This window comes from Orcinus orca, chromosome X (assembly GCF_937001465.1).
Source record: "Orcinus orca chromosome X, mOrcOrc1.1, whole genome shotgun sequence".
NCBI lineage: Eukaryota > Metazoa > Chordata > Mammalia > Artiodactyla > Delphinidae > Orcinus > Orcinus orca.
The window spans coordinates 74,923,436-74,945,381 of record NC_064580.1 but is presented as its reverse complement, the minus strand read 5'-3'; the positions used below and the strand labels follow the sequence as shown (position 1 = coordinate 74,945,381).

The window sequence follows — 21,946 nt, the reverse complement described above, 5'->3', positions numbered from 1 at the left end:
CTAGGGCTCTGGACTTCAAGCACAGGACTCTTTCCACTATATTATGATAGTCACCACCACCCCTTCCCCAGCCTTCAGTTATTTTCTTATAAGGAACATGGGGCTATGGCATAGAGGACGTAAGTACAAAAGATGTAACTATTCATTAGATTTAATGATTTCAACATGAAGGATTTAGGGAAGCTCTGTACAGATGAGTGATGCTGAAAATTAAACATTGATGTAGGTTATCAAGAGAGAGATTTAGATTTCTATTCCTGAGATGCCTTTAAAACTAAGACATCCTCTTCATTCATCCATTCATTCATTCACAAACATTTTTGATCACTTCCTGTAGAATAGGCAATGACTACTTGTGGGATGACTTGCTGCAATCCTGCCTAGCGCTAGATGCCACTGAAAGTAACTTCCATCATCAAGACAATGTTCATTTTGGACCTTTACTCACCCTACTTACCTAATTCCGTAGACTTTCAGGGGAAAAGGGTTTTCTTTAGCAAGTTTTTCTGAAATTAATATACCTTATATTCAGATAGGTTTTTTTCCCATCTTATGATAAGTCTAATACTGCTGTAATTTAAACTCATTCTGGTCACTGCCATACGTCTTAATCTCTTTGACCCATATTAAGCTACCACCTTAATATTTTACTTTTTGAAGTCATTCCATTTGTCCTTCGTTTCCATAAGGATTGTATGGGAAAAGCCACATTTGCCTAGATCAATTCTAATAATGAAGGCTCAGAACAATTAAGTAAAGCATAATTTGTGGAATTAATGTACCAGCTTTCCAAATATAAGAAGATTGAATAATTTCTTCATTTTAGCACTAGACTAGTCTTTGTGTAAATACACCAATTTGCCTTTTGAATATCTGCTATCTTGGCATCTGAGTAAAGTAACTGCCTATCAATATATGCCTTAAATATGTAAGATACACACACACACACACACACACACACATATTTGTGTATGTGTGTGTATTCTTACTTGGGTTAATTTCAGCAAGTTTATAAAACTTCTCAGTACACTCTTTCATCTTAAAAGCTACTCCACATAGCTAGTGAAGTTTCATTCTGTTTAATTTTCTGATGTCATCATATTTGAATAGGATAAAGGGAAGGGGAAAGAACTACCATCTATAGAACCAGGTACCAGGCAGTGTGCACTAACTGTATTCTCAAAATAACCCTAGTATTACTAGCTACAGCCTAAAAAGGCTAAAAGTTTTCATAAAAGCATCTTTCACACATGAGTAATTTTACACTTGCTGATGGATGTGGAATTGGCATAGCCATTTGAGAAATCAATTGGGCAGTATGTATTAAAATGAATAATGCACATACTCTGTGCTCTAGTAATTCCACTTTGTGGGATTCTAGAGAAGTACTCACATTGCACAAGGATGCTCTTTGCAGCATAGTGGAAACCTGGAAACAATTTTAAAAAGATAGATAAATAAACTATCAAACAAACATTATGGAACACTATAATTTAAAATAATGAATTAAGACATTAATCTATAATATGAGATATTGTTAGGCTTATATTGCAGAATAATAAAAGCAGTAAATATTATTTATACATATATGTATAAATATGGGTAAGAGATTTGAATGAAGGGAGGATGGTTAAGGGAAGATTTTTGACTTTATAAATTTTTATGTTAGAGTGTATTCATGCACTGTTGTATAACTAAAAATCACATTTTTTGTCTTTCTGAACTTATTCCTGTTGGATCTCTGGGCCAAATCCACCTGCACTTGGTTGTATTTGTAACCATTTTCCTAAACTGAAGAACACGTACATTTTGGTCTAAAGTCTTTAATTCTGTGCATTTGTCTGAGCAATTATCCTCAGCTACCAGCAGGAAATCTGGGAACCTATTCAAAGTCTGCCTAGAAACATTAAGCTTGCAGTATTGCTATTGATGTAACAGAGGGAGGAAGGATGAAAATGTTACAAGTTGAACCAAAAGGAAAACCACAGCATGCAGAACATTTGGCAGTCTGAGTAAATGCACAGTCCTGTTTTAAGAACAGCACGTTACACCTACATTATAGCTATATTTTGATATGAGTCTGTCAGTGTTTCCCTTGTAAGTCTGTGATTCTGATTTTTAATACCTCCTTGATCTGAAGAAAACACTATTTTTATCGTTTTAGGAATATATCCTGGAGTTGTGTCAATTGGTTGTAAATTATAGTAATGTATGAAGAAATTGAGTAATGCTGTTGACTCTTTGCACACTGATAAAGTTATGCAATTTGCTGATCTGGGAAAAATGTTAAGAATGCCAGCATAATCGATAGAGTGAACATTTTATCTAAACATTATCAAAAATCATACTCTCATCTTTATGGATCATTCTTTAACATTAGAATCTACTCTTTGAAATTAAACTAGAAGCAGATCACATGAAGCATAATTAAAAATCAGCTTGAAGTAATATAAGAGCAGTAGTCTTAGTTGAGTTTTCAAAGGTAGTTTCCTATATTGGTTTCAGATTTTTTTACATTTAATGTTTTTGTTTGTTAAACTTTAAATCTTGTTAATTGCAGACATACAATAACATCGGGGGATACATCAGGCGAGTTCTCAAAAAAGCAAAAAAAAGGATGCAAACTAAAAGTGAAAGAAGTATGTACTGTTATGAAAGCATTCTAGAAATTATTTTTCATTAGATTACTTGCAATGCTGACAAAGGAATTGGTAATGTGCTCTTTGGAGAGATGGACATCATCTAAGAAAGCACTAAATAACGTTCTTATTTCTGACAAATTTGGATTATTATAAAAATAAAGGAAATAATAATACCTTAAGGACGTAAGACTTTTTTTTTTTTTTTTGTCGTACGTGGGCCTCTCACTGTTGTGGCCTCTCCTGTTGCAGAGCACAGGCTCTGGACGTGCAGGCTCAGCAGCCATTGCTCACGGGCCCAGCCGCTCCGCGGCATGTGGGATCTTCCCGGACTGGGGCACGAACCCGTGTCCCCTGCATCAGCAGGCAGACTCTCAACCACTGCACCACCAGGGAAGCCCAAGAACCTAAGACATTTAAACGACACTGCTCAGTAACAGTTTCTGAACCCCCTTTTGTTTCTATCAAAAGGAACTTCATTCTACAACTCTGAAAATATCTACTTGTGCCCCAAGCACTGTACATATAACCCCAAATATTGAACAGGTAAAATAAGATATGGGTTAGATCAGATTACTTTCTTTTTGTGTAAACCTTGCTTGTCTGTTTAAGTGATCTTTAGGCCCTCATAAAACTTTACACATTCACAAAAATTCAGGAACATAAAACTGGAAAGGAGAGCCTTACATATGAAAGTCAGCTCAGCGCATTATAGGAATGTGAAGCAAGTGCTGTGGATTGAGGTTTTTCAATTTCATTATCTACTCAATCTGATTGCTTTTGTTTGAGTGCAGTTTATTTTTCTCCAAGGATCTCCCACTGATTATGTATATTTTAAGGGTCTTTGATCTGAGCAGAAATGAAGTACCTAGATCTTGGATTGAGTGAGGACGTGGCTTTGTGAATGATAATACTGTACATTTATATCCAGAGAGAATAACTTGCAGGGTCAGAACTAGCCCTTCTCCAAGGTGCATGATTTGAAAGACACACAAGTTCAAGTTCCCTTAACCTTTGTGACCTAATAATCCCACTTTTAAGATTATTTTTGAGTGTACACATTATATCTCCAAAAGGTAGGTACCTGTAATAATAATTAAATACCATATTAACAAATATGTGTTTAATGAGCTAGTCCCACATATTAAAAAGTAAATTCTGAGTAAATAAACCATATGACATCTTAAGTTTGTTAGTACACAGGAGGGGAGTATAAAGGCTGCAGGATTTGGAAGATAGGAGGGAGAAAGATACTGTTCTGAGAAAACATGCCTGCCCAGACTGAAGTGTCACGATGTGAACTTGAATAGTGAAGGGACAAATGGACAAAAGCTGGTCTCTAGACCTGGGGTACAGTGAGGAAGAGGTGATATTATGCAGAACAAGTAAGATTATCAAAGAAAAGTTTGCCTACCATGTACCAATTCGGCCTGGCCTAGAGCTAGGTCAGTTAGAGTCATGCATTTATTCAGCGAACATTTGCTGACTGCCAAGTGTGTACCAAATATTGCACAAAGGTGAATAGGAACCAATCACTACTCCCAAAGACCTCAGACTAACATGGGTCACACACTAACAAAACATAGGACAGTGGAATAAAGGTTACAACTGAGTTAAAAGTGGAGCCCCATGGGATGGACCACCAAGATAGGATTAGCTCAGAAAAGTAAGTCTACTTAAATCACAGAGCTGTTCACTACACTGAAATCCAGTCATAAAATTGCATTTACTGTTATTTTTCATAATAAATGGCTCTATAATTAAGTTTGCTGTAAATTTTACTTCTGACAAAAAATGTTTTTTCTAGAAAATTTGGAAATACAAAAGAACATAAAGAAGAAAAAATAAAATTCACTCATGACCCATCCCCTACCCAGAGATGGTACTCTTAGCATTTTGTTGTGTTTTCTTCCATTCAAATAAAAAATTAAGATCATACCATATATGCAGTTTTATATCTTCATTCTCATTTAATCTTACATAATGTTATGAGTTTTTAATGTAAATTTGTATTATCAAGATCATTATTTCGATGGCTACATATTTCAGCTTATGCATGATTATTTAATCTTTCCCCTCTCCACAGGAAAATGCTCCTCTTACTGTGCCCTCATCAGCATTATTATTTTAACATTTTCTCAGTTAAAATATGGTATTCTTTTGTTATGTTTACTTGATTCTTAGTTTGTTTGAATAATTTTTGTTGTTTGTTAATCGTTTGCTTTTCTTCTTTTCTGCTTTCATACCGTTTGCTCATTTTTCTATTAGTGTGAAGATTTTTTTTCTCACCGAGGTATAAAACTCTCTTTATATTAATGATACCACTCTTTTTCCATCCAAAATTTACAAATGACTTTGTTCTTGTGTTTTGTCTCCCTTTTAACATTATTTATGGCCCTCGCCCACCACCACACTGAAGATTTAAATGTTTAAGTGTACACACACAGTTTTCTCTTTGCGTCTCCTTTCATTTTTTAAAATATAGGATGTCCTTTCCAAACAGAAACTCTGATTAATAAATATTAAGCTATATTTTCTTCTAATCATGTGGGGGCATTTACAATGAAACAAATATTTTGAAACTCTCATCAAATATAGTTTGGAATGTGTGATGAATTACTATGCAATGAGTATAATAGAAATACCTAGCATGGTGCTGAGCCCATAAACACACTCCTTCATGTATGTTTTTCAGACTGAAATTAACCAAAACATAAATTCATATGTCATCATTTATGTAAATGGTTTTTAAAATTTCACTCTGAAAATTGCTCCCTATTATTCTGGCTGCAAGGTCACTAAATAACTATGATTATATGCAGCTTTTATCTTTTCTTCACAGGAACTCCATTCTCCAACAGTGAAAGTCACTACATATCCGCAGACCACTATTAGGCAATATGTAGTGCAAAATCCTGAACAGGTAAGCTATATCATGCAAACTCTTGTCACAACCTAGTAATTCCTCAGAAGTTGATAGCTTAAACAAGAAGGGTGAGTCAGCTACTAGATTCCTAAAATCAGACTGTTGGAGTTCTTCCAGTTATAAAGTTACTTTCTGATTATTAATATTAACAAAGTCATCTTTAGCTCCAGACAACCATGTGCCTCAGAGATGCAACAGTTCCAAGTAACATGGAAATTGTTGGGTTATAAAGTCTTTCTGCTTCTATAGCACCACCCTTTGTGCACTTTGAACCAAAGAAAAAAGGGACAAAGTTCTTTCACAGGCTTCATATAAAACTATCACCTGTTGCATCGGCAGTTTGAGTCTTTAGTCTATTTAGATTTGCCATTGAGATATGGGCTAGGAAGAAGAAAATGAAAAGTCAAAAGTTCAAAAATGCCTCCATGCCTTTGTTTCCTACAGTGTATGAACTTTTGTGCCTAGAAATGAGGTCTTTTGAAAATTACATTATTATATTTTCTACAAAGATATTTAACTTTATATTATACAAACTAGGATATTATTCTTTGACTCATTTTGAGGAGAAAATTAAGAAAAATATTTTTCCCATAGTAATAAGCCTTCCTCAACACATACACACACACACACACACACACACACACAGCCTTACTTTAGCTGCAAAAGGAGGTTCTTCTATGGGGTTATAAGGACAAAAGTTTCACAAATAGAAACTGTGCCCCGGATAATACCACAATTCTTTGCTTTTCTCTTTATTTTATTTTTCTACTACTGCAGGAAACAGTTCTCTCTCTCAAAAATAAAACTGATCATTTTCTTCAGCTGTGGAAAACAAAGGGTTAAATTAGGGTAACACACTTGGTACTAGTCTAGTTGAGTGGGAAGTATATATTAATACTATACTTCTGCTTGTATCTATCTATCTCCCATCTTCTTTCTTTATTCATTTAAAAATTATCGTCTCATGTCTCTTTAGCTAGAGAGGCTGTCAGTTGTGCACATGCGCATGTGTGAACCTATGAGCTTACAAGCTCTGTGTTGGAGGGGTTGATTGTTTTGGACATTTCTTTGAGTTTTCATACATTTATGTAAAAATCAAGAGAGAATGTGATTATAGTAAAGCAGCTGCTTGCTCCTTTTGCAGAATCAAATGTTTAAGCAAAAAATCTGAAAAATGTGCGTGGGGGAAGGGAGACATGAGGAAGGCCTCGGAGATGAGACTGTGCCTCTTTCTACAACTTAGCCAATCACTTTATGCTTTCCCCTTTTTCCTCTCATTCTCTTTTTCTTCCTTTCACAAGTAAACTGGGGAATATGCATATTTGAATTCATATTACACTTGACATCCCTGGCTCTCAAAGAATTAGTTCTAGATAGCACTTTTTTTTCACGATGTGAGAAGTATTGTGTTTGCCTAAGATATATCCATGGAGAGATTTTAAATATCGAATCATTTGAATTCCAGCCTTCTTTGCAAGTGATTCTTATGTGACTTTGGATGCATTCTTATTCTTTAGTTAATGAGGAAATGGAAGAATTAATACTTATTGGATATACACTCCATGCTAGGCAATTTACATATTTTATCTCATTTAGTTCTAAAAAAGTGAGAAAACAGCAGCACAGAGAAGTTATCATGTATTCAGTGAATTTTTTTCCCTCAGGTTTAATGGGTTTAATAAGTTTACCATTTCAGTTCCTATTTGCAGCACCCAATATCCTTTGCAATACCAGAAAGACCCATCAGTGGCCAACAGTAAAGTTCAGACCTCCAGAGTTTAAAAGTTCAGGTTCTCTGAGCATTCTGTGTTGCAATGGCACTTGTACAAAATTGGTACCTCCCTATAGTTGGGGGCACGTTAAATGTACCCATGAAAAAATCTTTTTCTGCTAGAAGGGGAAGAAAGAAAATCACTTCTCAAAACCCAGCAGATCTAGCTGTGAGGATCTAGCTGTGAGGTCTTAACTCCTGTTCCATCTCTTCAGGCTTGTTTTCCTTGTAGTGCAGCAAGAGAACAAATGTAACCTGAGTTACAAGAAACAAGACAGTGATGGCTATAAAGGGAGTGACCAGGAGCAGCAGAGCCTCCTTTACCTCCCACATCCAATATATGTACTTCACAGAAAAACAAAAATAACAAGTCCACAAAATACAACAGCTAGAATTACAAAAACCCATTCATCAAAGGATGGTGGAAGGCAGGAAGGGGAAGTGGGAAGATAAATGGCACAGGGAGAAATTCAAATCAGTCTAGGCATGGGGGCTGGCAAATGCTAGAAAAGAACTGCAGAAAAACCTGTGGTCCTTTCATACTCACCGGTGTTTAAAATCCATACTGATGTCAGGAAGATTCTGCCTTACCTGCACTGGAGACAAAAATCCCGATTCCTGAAAATGGCAGAAGAGTAGGACATGGAGATAACCTTCCACCCCACAAATACATCAGAAATACATCTACATGTGGAACAACCCCTACAGAACACCTGCTGAACGCTGGCAGAAGACCTCAGACTTCCCAAAAGGCAAGAAACTCCCCACATACCTGGGTAGGGAAAAAGAAAAAACAGACAAAACAATAGGGATAGGACCTGCACGTCTGGGAAGGAGATGTGAATGAGAAAAGGTTTCCACACACTAAGAAGCCCCTTTGCAGGTGGAGATTGGGTGGCAGAGGGGGGAAGCTTTGGAGCCACAGAGGAGAGAGCAGCAACAGGGTGCAGAGGGCAAAGAAGAGAGATCCCTGCACAGAGGATTGGTACCAACCAGGACTCACCAGCCCGAGAGGCTTGTCTGCTCACCCCCTGGAGCGGGCAGGGGCTGTGAGCTGAGGCTTGGGCTTTGGAGGTCAGATACCAGGGAGAGGACTGGGGTTTGCTGCATGAACACAGCCTGAAGTGGGCTAGTGTGCCACAGCTAACTTGGAGGGAGTCCTGGAAAAAGTCTGGAGCTGCCAAAGAGGCAAGAGAATTTTTCTTGCCTCTTTGTTTTGTGGTGAGCAAGGAGAGGGGATACAGAGCGCTGCTTAACTGAGCTCCAGAGACAGGCGCGAGGTGCGGCTATCAGCGCAGACCCCAGAGAAGGGCGTGGGATGCCAAGGCTGCTGCTGAAGCCACCAAGAAGCCTGTGTGCAAGCACAGGTCACTATCCACACCTCCCCTCCTGGGAGCCTGTGCAGCCTGCCACTGCCAGGGTCCCAGAATCCAGGGACAACTTCCACGGGAGAGCACATGGCTCACCTCAGGCTGTTGTAATGTCATGCTGGCCTCTGCTGCCACAGGCTCCCCCACATTCCCATATCCCTCCCTCTCCCTGCCTGAAAGAGCCAGAGCCCCCGAATCAGCTGCTCCTTTAACCCTGTCTTGTCTGAGCGAAGAATAGACGCCCTCAGGTGGCCTACATGCAGAGGCGGGGCCAAATCCAAAGCTGAACCCCAGGAGCTGTGTGAACAAAGAAGAGAAAGGGAAATCTCTTCCAGCAGCCTCAGGAGCAGCAAATTAAATCTCCACCAGCAATGTGATCTATCCTGCATCTTTGGAATACCTGAATAGATAATGAATCATCACAAATTGAGGAGGTGGACTTTGGGAGCAAAGATATGTATATTTTTTTCCCTTTTTCTCTTTTTGCGAGTGTGCATATGTATGCTTATGTGTGTGATTTTGTCTGTATAGCTTTGCTTTTACCATTTGTCCTAGGGTTCTGTCTGTTTTTGTTTTTCTTTTTTTTAGTATAGCTTTTAGCACTTGTTATCATTGGTAGATTTTTTTTTTTTGGTTTGATTGCTCTCTTCTTTCTTTTTATTTAAAAATTTTTTAATAATTATTTTTAATTTTTATAACTTAATTTTATTTCATTTTATTTTATATTATTTATTTTATCTTTTTCTTTATTTCTTTTTTTCTCACTTTTATTCTGAGCTGTGTGGATAACAGGCTATTTGTGCACTGGCCAGTTGTCAGGCTGTGCCTCTGAGGTGGGAGAGCCAAGTTCAGGACATTAGTCCACCAGAGACCATCCAGCTCCATGTAATATCAAACAGCAAATATCTCCCAGAGATCTCCACCTCAACATCAACACCCAACTCCACTCAACGACCAGCAAGCTACAGTGCTGGACACCCTATGACAAACAACTAGCAAGACAGGAACATAACACTCATTAGCAGAGAGGCTGCCTAAAATCATAATAAGGTCACAAACATCCTAAAACACACCACCAGACATGGACCTACCCACCACAAAGACAAGATCTAGCCTCATCCACCAGAACACAGGCACTAGTCCTTTTGACCAGGAAGCCTACACAACCCACTGAACAAACCTTAGCCACTTAGGGCAGACACCAAAAACAATGGGAACTATGAACCTGCAGCCTGTGAAAAGGAGACCCAAACACAGTAAGTTAAGCAAAATGAGAAGACAGAGAAAAACACAGCAGATGATGGAGCAAGGCAAAAACAAACCAGACCAAACAAATGAAGAGGAAATGGGAAGTCTACCTTAAAAAGAATTCAGAATAATGATAGTAAGATAATCCAAAATCTTGGAAATAGAATGAAGACAGTACAGGAAACGTTTAACAAGGACCTAGAAGAACTAAAGAGCAAACAATGATGAACAACACAATAAAAGAAAATAAAAATTCTCTACAAAGGATTAATAGCGGAATAACTGAGGCAGAAGAATGGATAAGTGACCTGGAAGATAAAAGAGTGGAATTAAATACTGCAGAGAAGAATAAACAAAAAAGAATGAAAAGAATTGAGGACAGTCTCAGAGACATCTGGGACAACATTAAATGCACAAACATGAGAATTATAGGGGTCATAGAAGAATAGAAAAAGAAAGGGACTGAGAAAATATTTGTAGAGATTATAGTTGAAAACTTCCCTAATATGGGAAAGGAAATAGTCAATCAAGTCCAGGAAGCACAGAGTCCCATGCAGGATAAATCCAAGGAGAAAGATGTTAAGACACATATTAATCAAACTATCAAAAACTAAACACAAAGAAAAAGTATTAAAAGCAGCAAGGGAGAAACAACAAATAACATACAAGGGAATCCCCATAAGGTTAACAGCTGATATTTCATCAGAATCCCTGCAAGCCAGAAGGGAGTGGCAGGACATATTAAAGTGATGAAATGGAAAAATCTACAACCAACACTACTCTACCAGCAAGGATTTGGTTCAGATTTGAAGGAGAAATTAAAACCTTTAAAGACAAGCTAAAGCTAAGAGAATTCAGCACCACCAAACCAGCGTTACAAGAAATGCTAAAGGAATTTCTCTAGGCAGGAAGCACAAGAGAAGGAAAAGACCAACAATATTAATCCCAAAACATTTAAGAAAATGGGAATAGGAACATACATATCGATAATTACCTTAAATGTAAATGGACTAAGTGCTCTAACCAAAAGACATAGACTGGCTGAATGGAAACAAAAACAAGACCCGTACATATGCTGTGTACAAAAAGCCTCACTTCAGACCTGGGGACGCATACAGACTCAAAGTGAGGGGATAGAAAAAGATATTCTAAGCAAATTGAACTCAAAGAAAGCTGGAGTAGCATTTCTCGTATCAGACAAAATAGACTTTAAAACAAAGACTATTACAAGACAGAAAGAAGGACACTACATAATGATCAAGGGATGAATCCAAGAAGAAGATATAAGAATTGTAAATATTTATGTACCCAACATAGGAGCACCTCAATACATAATGCAAACACTAACAGCCATAAAAGGGGAAATTGACAGTAACAATCATAGTAGGGGACTTTTACACCCCACTTTCAGCAATGGGCAGATCATCCAAAATGAAAATAAATAAGGAAACACAAGCTTTAAATGATACATTAAACAAGATGGACTTCACTGATATTTATAGAATATTCCATCCAAAAACCACAGTATACACATTTTTCGCAAGTGCTCATGGAACACTCTCCAGGATAGATCATATCTTGGGTCACAAGTCAAGCCTTGATGAATTTAAGAAAATTGAAATCATATCACGTATCTTTTCTGACCACAACACTATGAGAGTATATATCAGTTACAGGAAAATCTGTAAAAAATACAAACACATGGAGGCTAAACAATACACTACTAAATAACCAAGAGATCACTGAAGAAATCAAACAGGAAATCAAAAACTACCTACAAACATATGACAGTGAAAACACGATGACCCAAAACTTATGGGAAGCAGCAAATGCAGTTATAAGAGTTATAAGTTATAAGAGGGAAGTTTTTAGCATTACAATCCTACCTTAAGAAAGAAGAAACATCTCAAATAAACAACATAACCTTACACCTAAAACAATTATAAAAAGAGGAAGAAAAAACCTCCAAATTTAGCAGAAGGAAGGAAATCATAAATATCAGAGCAGAAATAAATGAAATAGAAACAAAGAAAACAATAGCAAAGATCAATAAAACTAAAAGCTGGTTTCTTGAGAAGATAAACAAAATTGATAAACCATTAGCCAGACTCAGCAAAAAAAGGGAGAAGACTCAAATCAATAGAATTAGAAATGAAAAATGAGAAGTAACAACTGACATTGCAGAAATACAAAGGATCATGAGAGATTACTACAAGCAACTGTATGCCAATGAAATGGACAACCTGGAAGAAATGGACAAATTCTTAGAAAGGTATAACCCTCCAAGACCGAACCAGGAAGATATAGAAAATATGAACAGAGCAAGCATAAGTAAGGAAATTGAAACTGTGATTAAAAATCTTCCAACAAAAAAAAGCCCAGGACCAGATGGCTTCACAGGGGAATTCTATCAAACATTTAGAGAAGAGTTAACACCTATCCTTCTCAAACTCTTCCAAAATATAGCAGAGGGAGGAACACTCCCAAACTCATTCTATGAGGCCACCATCACCTTGATACCAAAAGCAGACAAAGATGTCAAAAAGAAAGAAAACTACAGGCCAATATCATTGAGGAATATAGATGCAAAAATCCTCAACAAAATACTAGTAAACAGAATCCAACAGCACTTTAAACGGATCATACACCATGATCAAGTGGGGTTTATCCCAGGAATGCAAGGACTATCAATATATGCCAATCAATCAATGTGATACACCATATTAACAAATTGAAGGAGAAAAATCATAAGATCATCTCAATAGATGCAGAGAGAGCTTATGACAAAATTCAACACCCATTTATGATAAAAACCCTCCAGAAACTAGGCTTAGAGGGAACTTTCCTCAACATAATAAATGCCATATATAAGACAAACCCACAGCCAACATCATCCTCAATGGTGAAAAACTGAAACCGTTTCCACTAAGATCAGGAACAAGACGAGTTTGCCCACTATGACTACTATTATTCAACATGGGTTTGGAAGTTTTAGCCACAGCAATCGGAGAAGAAAAAGAAATAAAAGGAATCCAAATCAGAAAAGATGTAAAGCTGTCACGTTTGCAGATGACATGATACTATACATAGAGAGCCCTAAAGATGCTACCAGAAAACTAATAGAACTAATCAATGAATTTGATAAAGTAGCAGGGTACAAAATTAATGCACAGATATCTCTGGCATTCCTATACACTAATGATGAAAAATTGGAAAGTGAAATTAAGAAAACAGTCCCATTTACCATTGCAAGAAAAAGAATAAGTTATCTACGAATACACCTACCTAAGGAGACAAAAGACCTGTATGCATAAAACTTTAAGACACTGATGAAAGAAATTAAAGATAATACAAACAGATGGAGAGATATACCATGTTCTTAGATTGGAAGAATCAACATTGTGAAAATGACTCTACTACCCAAAGCAATCTACAGATTCAATGCAATCCCTATCAAACTACCAATGGCATTTTTCACAGAACAAGAACAAAAATTTTCACAATTTGTATGGAGACACAAAAGACCCCGAATAGCAAAAGCAATCTTGAGAAAGAGAAACAGAGCTGGAGGAATCAGGCTCCCTGACTTCACACTATACTGCAAAGCTACAGCAATGAAGACAGTATGGTACTGGCAGAAAAGCAGAAATATTGATCAACAGAACAGGATAGAAGGCCCAGAGATAAACCCATGCACATATGGTCACCTTATCTTTGATAAAGGAGTCAAGAATATACAGCAGAGAAAAGACAACCTCTTCAATAAGTGGTGCTGGGAAAACTGGACAGGTACATGTAAAGTATGAAATTAGAACACTCCCTAACACCATACACAAAAATAAACTCAAAATGAATTAAATACCTAAATGTAAGACCAGATACTATCAAACTCTTAGAGGAAAACATTGGCAGAACACTCTGACATAAATCAAAGCAAGATCCTTTTTGACCCACCTCTTAGAGAAATGGAAATAAAAACAAAACTAAACAAATGGGACCTAATGAAACTTCAAAGCTTTTGCACAACAAAGGAAACCATAAACAAGACCAAAAGACAACCCTCAGAATGGGAGAAAATATTTGCAAATGAAGCAACTGATAAAGGATTAATCTCCAAAATGTACAAGTAGCTCAAGCAGTTCAATATCAAAAAAGCAAACAACCAAATCCAAAAATTGACAGAAGACCTAAGTAGACATTTCTCCAAAGAAGATATAAAGATTGTGAACAAACACATGAGAGAATGCTCAACATCATTCATCATTCGAGAAATGCAAATCAAAACTACAATGAGATATCACCTCTCACCGTTCAGAATGGCCATCACCAAAAAAATCTACTAGCAATAAAGGCTGGAGAGGGTGTGGAGAATAGGGAACTTCTTGCACTTTTGGTGGGAATGTAAGTTGATACAGCCACTATTGAGAACTGTATGGAGGTTCCTTGAAAAACTAAAAATAGAACTACCATAAGACCCAGCAATCCCACTACTGGGCATATACCCTGAGAAAACCATAATTTAAAAAGAGTCATGTACCACCATGTTCATTTCATCTCTATTTACAATAGCCAGGACATGGAAGCAACCTAAGTGTCCTTCGACAGGTGAATGGATAAAGAAGATATGGCCCATATATACGATGGACTATTACTCAACTATAAAAAGAAACAAAATTGAGTTATTTGTAGTGAGGTGGATGGACCTAGAGTCTGTCATACAGAGTGAAGTAAGTCAGAAAGAGAATAACAAATACTGTATCCTAACACATATATATGGAATAAAAAAAATAAAAATTGTCATGAAGAACTTAGGGACAGGACAGGAATAAATACTCAAACCTACTAGAGAATGGACTTGAGGCCTCGGGGAGGGGGAATGGTAAGCTGAGTCAAAGAGAGTGGCATGGACTTATATACATTACCAAATATAAAAAAGATAGCTAGTGGGAAGCAGCTGCATGGCACGGAGATCAGCTTTGTGCTTTGTGACCACCTAGAGAGATGTGATGTGGAGGGTGGGAGGGAGGGAGATGCAAGAGGGAAGAGATATGAGGATATATGTATATGTATAGCTGATTCACTTTGTTATAAAGCAGAAGCTAACACACCATTGTAACGCAATTATAGTCCAATAAAGATGTTAAACAAAAAATGCCCGATTTCTCAGAAAGCGGAATATGCACAGGGCCCTTGGCAGAGTTGTTGCCTTCCCTAGTCAGGGAGGTGAACAAGGAAAAGAGCTGCCATGGTGCTCCTGTAATCCCGCCCATCTCTTCTTGATGGCAGTTGACTCAGTGGCCTACAACAGCTTTCAGTTTGGCAGGGCATGGGTGAGGTGAGGGGAAGTTCTCTGCAGAAGTTGAGCTACTCAGGGCAGACTGCAGGTAGACTGTCTTGCAGAAGAATCTGTTGCTTAAGAAAACCACCAAGGAGAAGAGGTGCAATTGGGAAGACACTGATAATGAATAAAGGAACGAGGATAGAGAAGAGGCAGGCACTGACAACGTAGGAGTACTGCATTGCTTTGAGGAAAGATGAGGGCAAACCAAATGCAAAGTAGTAAGGCCAATTCTTTCTATGTTTGACAACTGTTGGTGAATTTCAATTCCTTTATTGAACCAACGATATTTGAAGCAGTATAGCGAGTAGAGAAGAGACATGTGAAGGAGACTAACCAGCTGACCAACAAGATGGATGGGGAAGAGACTCATAAACATCCCCTGGAGGAGAAAAAGAGCCTGCAGCAATAGGTTGAAGAGCATGTCAGCAATTATTTTGCTGAAACTAACGAATGGTGAGCCTTCATCCTTGATACCTCGAATGCCAGATCAGTTATACCCTGAAACCAGATTGCGTTCACAACTTTGCTAAGCACAAACGTGGAGCACCCAAAGAGTACTGAAAATTGACGTGAGGAAGAATTCTAGCCACAACAAAACATCCCGAGGGAGTGACGGTTCACCAAAATTTGGCCCACTGCTGACTGAAGCACAGGAATAAACACTCAATAAAACAAGAGGAGACAACCAGAATACTCCGCCATTCCAAGTGCAGCACTGAAAAATTCTAACAATATGTGGTTCACTGTCTTGCTTCCTCTCTATACTCTGGGCTCTCCTCTGAGCCAGGACACTGCTTGCCCTTCTTCGATGCTGCTCCTCTCTCTTTTGTTGACTTTGACCATCTAGCTTTGAGATGGTACAAATTCCCCAGATGGAGTCTTTGATTCCCCTGGCAAGGTCCTGTAGAAAAATTTTGACACTGTCCGCCATCTCTTCACTGCCCAAACTATCAACTACACAATGGAGAGAGAAATGCCCCCAAATCTTTCACCATGAAGGACCCGGCAGCTTTGCCCCTCCATGCCCGGCCGCCCACTACCACCTATCAGTGAATTTTTGTTGAAGCTCCCACCTATTCAGTGAATTTTTATCGATTGCCCACTATGCACCAAAAATTACCCCAAGAACTGGAGATTGACTAGTGAACAAAACAAGGTTGCAACCTTCTTGGAACTGAAGTTCTTAATTGACCCCAAACCATTCGGTTACAAAACAGCAGAGTTGGGACTGAAATTGAACAATGCAGATATGGGAGAGGAACATTTGGGAATTAAGGATGATTGATGATGTAGGTGAACTAGGATCCAGAGACCCACCCACATACCACTTCTCTCCCCCATCCTCACCAGCTAGAGTGTAATCACAAAAGCAGAGAAATCAGAATTATGTATGCAAGTACATAACATATTTGTAACACTGAGCCTGCCTCATTATGGTTGTGTTCAACTGCAAAGAAGCAAATAGTTTCTCAGGGAGAAGATGCAACAGAGGGTTAAAGAAAAATGATCATTTTAACTTTAATATTTTCAGCTTTTAACTCTACATTATTGAGGGGTAAAACAAATTTCAATCCCCATGCTTTGTAAACAAAAATAATCTAACTGGTTTTGCAGAGCAGCTTGAAAATCCTGTCCAGATACATTTTATTTATCTAAGTATATGGCTTTTTGTTTGTTCTTTTAAATTCCCTCAGGAGAAGATTCTGGCTAAATTACAATACTTATAATAAGCTGAGCCTCCTAAATGGCAACTTTATCCTCTTTCACCTTCCAGTTTGTCTAATCTTTACTTCTTCTCCCCATAATTAAACTGATCTCAATCCACTTCTCTCATGATATCCTAACTCTGTTCAGCCTTTTTATTTTTGGTTGCTCCTGATCTTCCTTATTTTCCATTTATTGTCATTTTAGTCAAGAGATTTATGCATTCTGGTATATAACATGACTCAGAAATGGGGAAGTATTTTTATTCAATCAGTAGATATAACCCAATTTATATTAGTCATTTTCATTAATTTTCCACTCACAGACTCCTACTTTGAGAATGGCACTCTACAGCCTTCAAATTGGAAAATAAAAGGAAATAAGACATGGTTCCTGAATCAAAGGGGCTTACAGTTCCTCTCAGGAAGGGGAATAAGATTATGTCCACAAACAGCTATGTAAAATATATGATGAGGTGTATGATAGATGCCATAAGAGAAATACAGATGAAGTCTTACTGAAGTTCAGAGGCTGGAGATAACACATTTGTTTGGGAAATCAGAAAAGGATTTATTGTGGTATTTAAGGAAATATTACAATGAACATCATTATTGGTACCATTTTACTAATGTGGAAACAAAAGCTTAAATAAGTGTGACTTGCTTAGGTTTTCTGACTAAATGTGTCACTCTCTATCTTTTCTGACAGTTATTCTGGGGGTAATTTTGACAAGTTTTGATAACCTATATTGGATTTGGGGTTAAAAGAAGAAAAGTCACATATGACTTAAGCTTTTCAGTTTGAGATACAGGGAACATGGTAGCCCAATTAAAAGGAGTAAGAAGTAGGGGAGAGGAGAAGCTGGTTTTGGAAACGGGGAGACTGAGATCTGTTTGAACCAGTAGCCTTTGAGACACATGGCAGCGAAGATGCCCAACAGGCAGTTAAAAAGTGACTTGAGGAAGGTCACATTTGTGATAAGGATATAGGAGTTATTCCTCTTAAAGTTATCTTTGTAGCTGTGGGAATGAGTGAGATCACTGAGGGGTAATGGAAGGGGTTGAGGTCAGAACCTAAAATGCCTACTCTAAAGGAACAGAAGGAAGGAACCACTTTCACAGGTAGAGGAGCGGTCAGAGAGGGATGTGAACACAGACTAACTGAAGCAAATAGAGAAAGGGGGTGGGCAACCATCTCAAATGGCCAAAAGGCCAAGGAGGATGAGGTTTGAAAATAGAGTTTGACCATTAAGAAAACAATGGTGATGTTTGAGAGAGCAGTTGTGGTATACATATGGAGGCAAAATCCAGATGCAAAAAGTTAATGGGTGACTGGATCACGAAGTGGAGGAAATAAGTGAGGATTACTCTCCTAAAAAGGATATTGGTCAAAGGAGGAGAGGTGGGATAGTAGCACAGAATCTTGGAGATCTGAGAGATTTATAGACAGGGAAATAACTAGTAGTAAGGAAAAGTTACGATGCAGCAGAGAAAGGGAAGAAAGGGGACACAATTCTGGAAGAGTCGAGTGGATAGGATTCCAGGTGCAGACAGAGAAGTGACTTCCAGATAAAAGAGGGGTCTGTTATTCCATAATGAGTGGAACGAGCAGAAACTGAAGAGATTTTTGAGATGGGGAGGAAAATGGAGGAATCTCATTGGACAGATTATATTGGTTTTCTCAGTAAGTAGAAGGTGAATGAACGAACATGAGCATGGGGCTTTGAGGAAAAAAAAATATTTGTTAACAGTAGTTATAGAGAACTTGGTGAATACAAGTATGACCATGAATGTCGGAGGGCCTCTTAAAGTTGGATAACTTGAATTCGTACTGAGCCACAACAGCAAATCTTTTTAAAAAAATGTTCTCCAACAAGGTTTCATGGCCTGGAAACAGTAAAGTGGATGCTGGGGAATATGTACTTTGTTAGATGTGAGAACTACTCCCAGAGGTTCTAAAAGTAACAATTAAATTATAAGATCAGCCATCTTTGAAAACACCTGTTAAATTTTAGGGTGGGTCTGGCACCAATTCCAATGTACAGGTAGAAAAATAAAATAAGCTACCAAATAGTGAAACTGTTTAGCAACTCATTTGTTAGAAATATAAAACTTTTGATTAATTTTGCTGACCTGTTTTATGCAGAGTGATCTATTCATATTAATATTTGGTTTTACTTTCTTATAGATTTGGGGAAAATAATAGTTCCCTAAATTTAGAAGTTTTTCTTTCAGTAGATCGTCTAAAATAAGTCCAACACACAGTTTAGGGAGAATTAATACTCTTAGCACCTAAGTCCTTTTTCTTCTTAAAAAATAATGGTTCAGCATTTAGAGTGAATTTTGGTTCATAGAGAAGAAAATTTCATGCTTTTGTTAAATTTTTTTCTCCTATTAGAAGATGCTTATATCCTTATATAAAAGTTCATATCGTCCCTTCTCATCCAATCATCTGTTCATTCACTATGGGGTATTTAAGATGGATAAAGTTCCTGTCCTCAACAAGCTTACTTTTGTGTATTTTTAAACTCGATATCCTAGAAAAGTTCTAACAAGATTCTCATAAATTATTTTAAAACCAGTATTGATTTTAAATATTATATTACTGTATTATTCAAAACCAATGCTTTTATATATTTACATGACAGATTAAAGGTACTTTAACATACATATTTTGCTTGGCATAAAGTACCCTGCATTACTATCCTTATGATAAAGGAACTGAGCCTCAGAGAAGGTAAATGACTTACCTAACTTTCCACAGCATGTAGGTGATAGAGGCAGAACTGAATATAGGTTTTATTAACCCAGAAATTTTTTTTATTATACCTATTTCCATTAATTTTAGTACTCAAATCCAATAGATTCATAGTAGTTCAAATCCAATCTACTTTGTATTTCTCACCTGTTGACCTCCCTGAAGCATTTATACCTTCACTAACCTTCCTATTGCTTCTTAAAAACTTCTCTTCTCTTGACTGTATGACATTTTTCTCTTATGATTCTCATATGTCTGAAGATTTGTAGTTCTGTCTTTGATCTTCATTTGCCTTTTCAGCAATTGCATGGTTTTAACTAGAACTTCTAAACATATGATTCTGAAATCTAGAACAATAGCCATGAAATCCCCACTTAGTTCCAGACATGTGTTTTCAACTGTGTGCTGTAAAAGAGTTCTTTTGCTAGTTATTTGCCATAAGTTAATACATGTTTAAGGGATTACTATGCACTATATACTTTGCTAAGTGTTATGAGGAATAAAAACATGAATCTGACCTAGATTCTTACCAGGAGCACAGAAAACTCCATGTGTCTCCACTTTTACTGTTTTAGTTTTTGAGCCCATTTACCATATAGTAGATTCCTCAGGTTCAAGACCTCGGAGTCTTCTTCGAAAAGTGCTGTCCTTGATTTAGGATAATTTTCTAACTGGTCTCCTCACCTGTATTCTTTCCATTCCCCAATTAATCTTCTTGAAGTAGACCTATGTTCAAATCACAGCCCCGTTTAAAAGCATTCAAAGGCATCTCACTGCTTGCAGAACCAAGCTCCATCTGCCAAGTATGACCCCTACATATAACTTTACACTTTTCCAACCTTGGTGTCTTGACTTTGTTTCCGTCACTTCAAATACCATTTTCTTTCACCTCCTTATATTTAAAGCCCACCTTTACCTTCTCTTAAATGCTACCTGATCCAAGTAACCTACCCAAGCACTGCCAATGGAACTTGGTTTTTCTTCTTCTGAATTCCATCCCATAAGTTATTTCTCTATACTTTTTATTGGCCCTTGGCTCTTTCTCCCTTGTATTATAGGTATTTGTGTTCATATATCATCTAGACTAGGGATTAGCAAACTTTTCCTGTAAAGGGCAATATAGTAAATATTTTAGGCTTTGTTGGCCACATGGGGTCTTGGTCTTCTTTCTTTTTACTTATAGTCCTTTAGAAATATAGGGTCTTGGTCGTCCTTCTTTTTACTTACAATCCTTTAAAAATATAAATACCATTCTTAGCTTGAGAATATTACAAGTATAGGCTGCTGGCTACAGTTTGAACCCTGATCAATATTCAGTGCTCCTAGTAATAATCTAACTTTGCTTCATGCCTTATAATACTTAGCAAAGTGTATTGTGCATAGTAAGCTCTTAAACTTGTTACATGAATGTAAACATGTGTTACATGTATTACCAAAGAGGCTTTTTTTTACAAAAACAAACACAAAATAGTTTCTAGGGGAATTTTTAAATATATATCCATCTTTAGATTTGGTAATTCATCAGCTAGTCAAAATGAATCACTTATATGTTTGTTTTACCAAAGTATCCCAGGAACATTAAGTTAAAGCACCCTTTATCCAAACTTGAATACAAGAAGTGTATACTTTGGGTTCAAGAGTGTCTTGCTTTCTCAACAACCAGTGTTTTAGTCCAGTTCTAACAGTTTTTACAATAGCAGACTACAAAAATGCTATCATATTTTGTTGGTTTTGAAATGGTCCTAAGCACATTAACTGGTAATAGGTTTAGCCAATCCCCTTCTCTACTGTTCCCTTGCATTAGAAAAATAAATAAATGCAATTTTTGGTTTGTAACAAAATAACCCTCACTCTCCCTATACAAGTGAAAAGTCATATGAAAACCAAAAGAAAGGAGAGGAGTATAATACACAGTACATTTATTTTGGACTCCTGGTCTGATTCTTATTAACCCTTCCTGGTTTCTTTCAGATCTTGGATATGTCACCACCCATTATTACATTGGTGACAACTTCTAAGCGCTTGGATAATCCTACATCAATTTAGTTGATTATATGGAGATACAGTGGCTCTTAAAGCCTCTACTCTGTTCTCAGTATTCAAAACATACTTTGTACTGAGAGCCTTAGCTTTGATTGTAATCACAAGTAGGAATTGTACACTTCAAGGGAACCCAAATTGAGTTCCAAG

The 21,946-nt window shown here is 37.3% G+C and overlaps 1 protein-coding gene and 1 pseudogene across 3 annotated transcripts in view; one reads left to right on the top strand and one right to left on the bottom strand.

Annotated features, from left to right (window-relative positions):
• The window catches only part of POF1B (POF1B actin binding protein), a 102,890-nt gene that overhangs the window by 16,124 nt on the left and 64,820 nt on the right, over positions 1 to 21,946 (top strand). The window contains exons 2-3 of one of the 3 annotated variants that reach the window (XM_049705109.1): positions 3,111 to 3,185; positions 5,482 to 5,562. The exons of 1 other annotated variant lie outside the window; for it this stretch is intronic. In XM_049705109.1, the coding sequence (XP_049561066.1) occupies positions 3,111 to 3,185; positions 5,482 to 5,562 (156 nt within the window). The remainder of the gene's footprint in view (positions 1 to 3,110; positions 3,186 to 5,481; positions 5,563 to 21,946) is intronic. One more of the 3 variants, XM_033411548.2, reaches the window with a different exon arrangement.
• LOC125963129 (etoposide-induced protein 2.4 homolog) lies at positions 14,762 to 21,485 on the bottom strand (annotated as a pseudogene).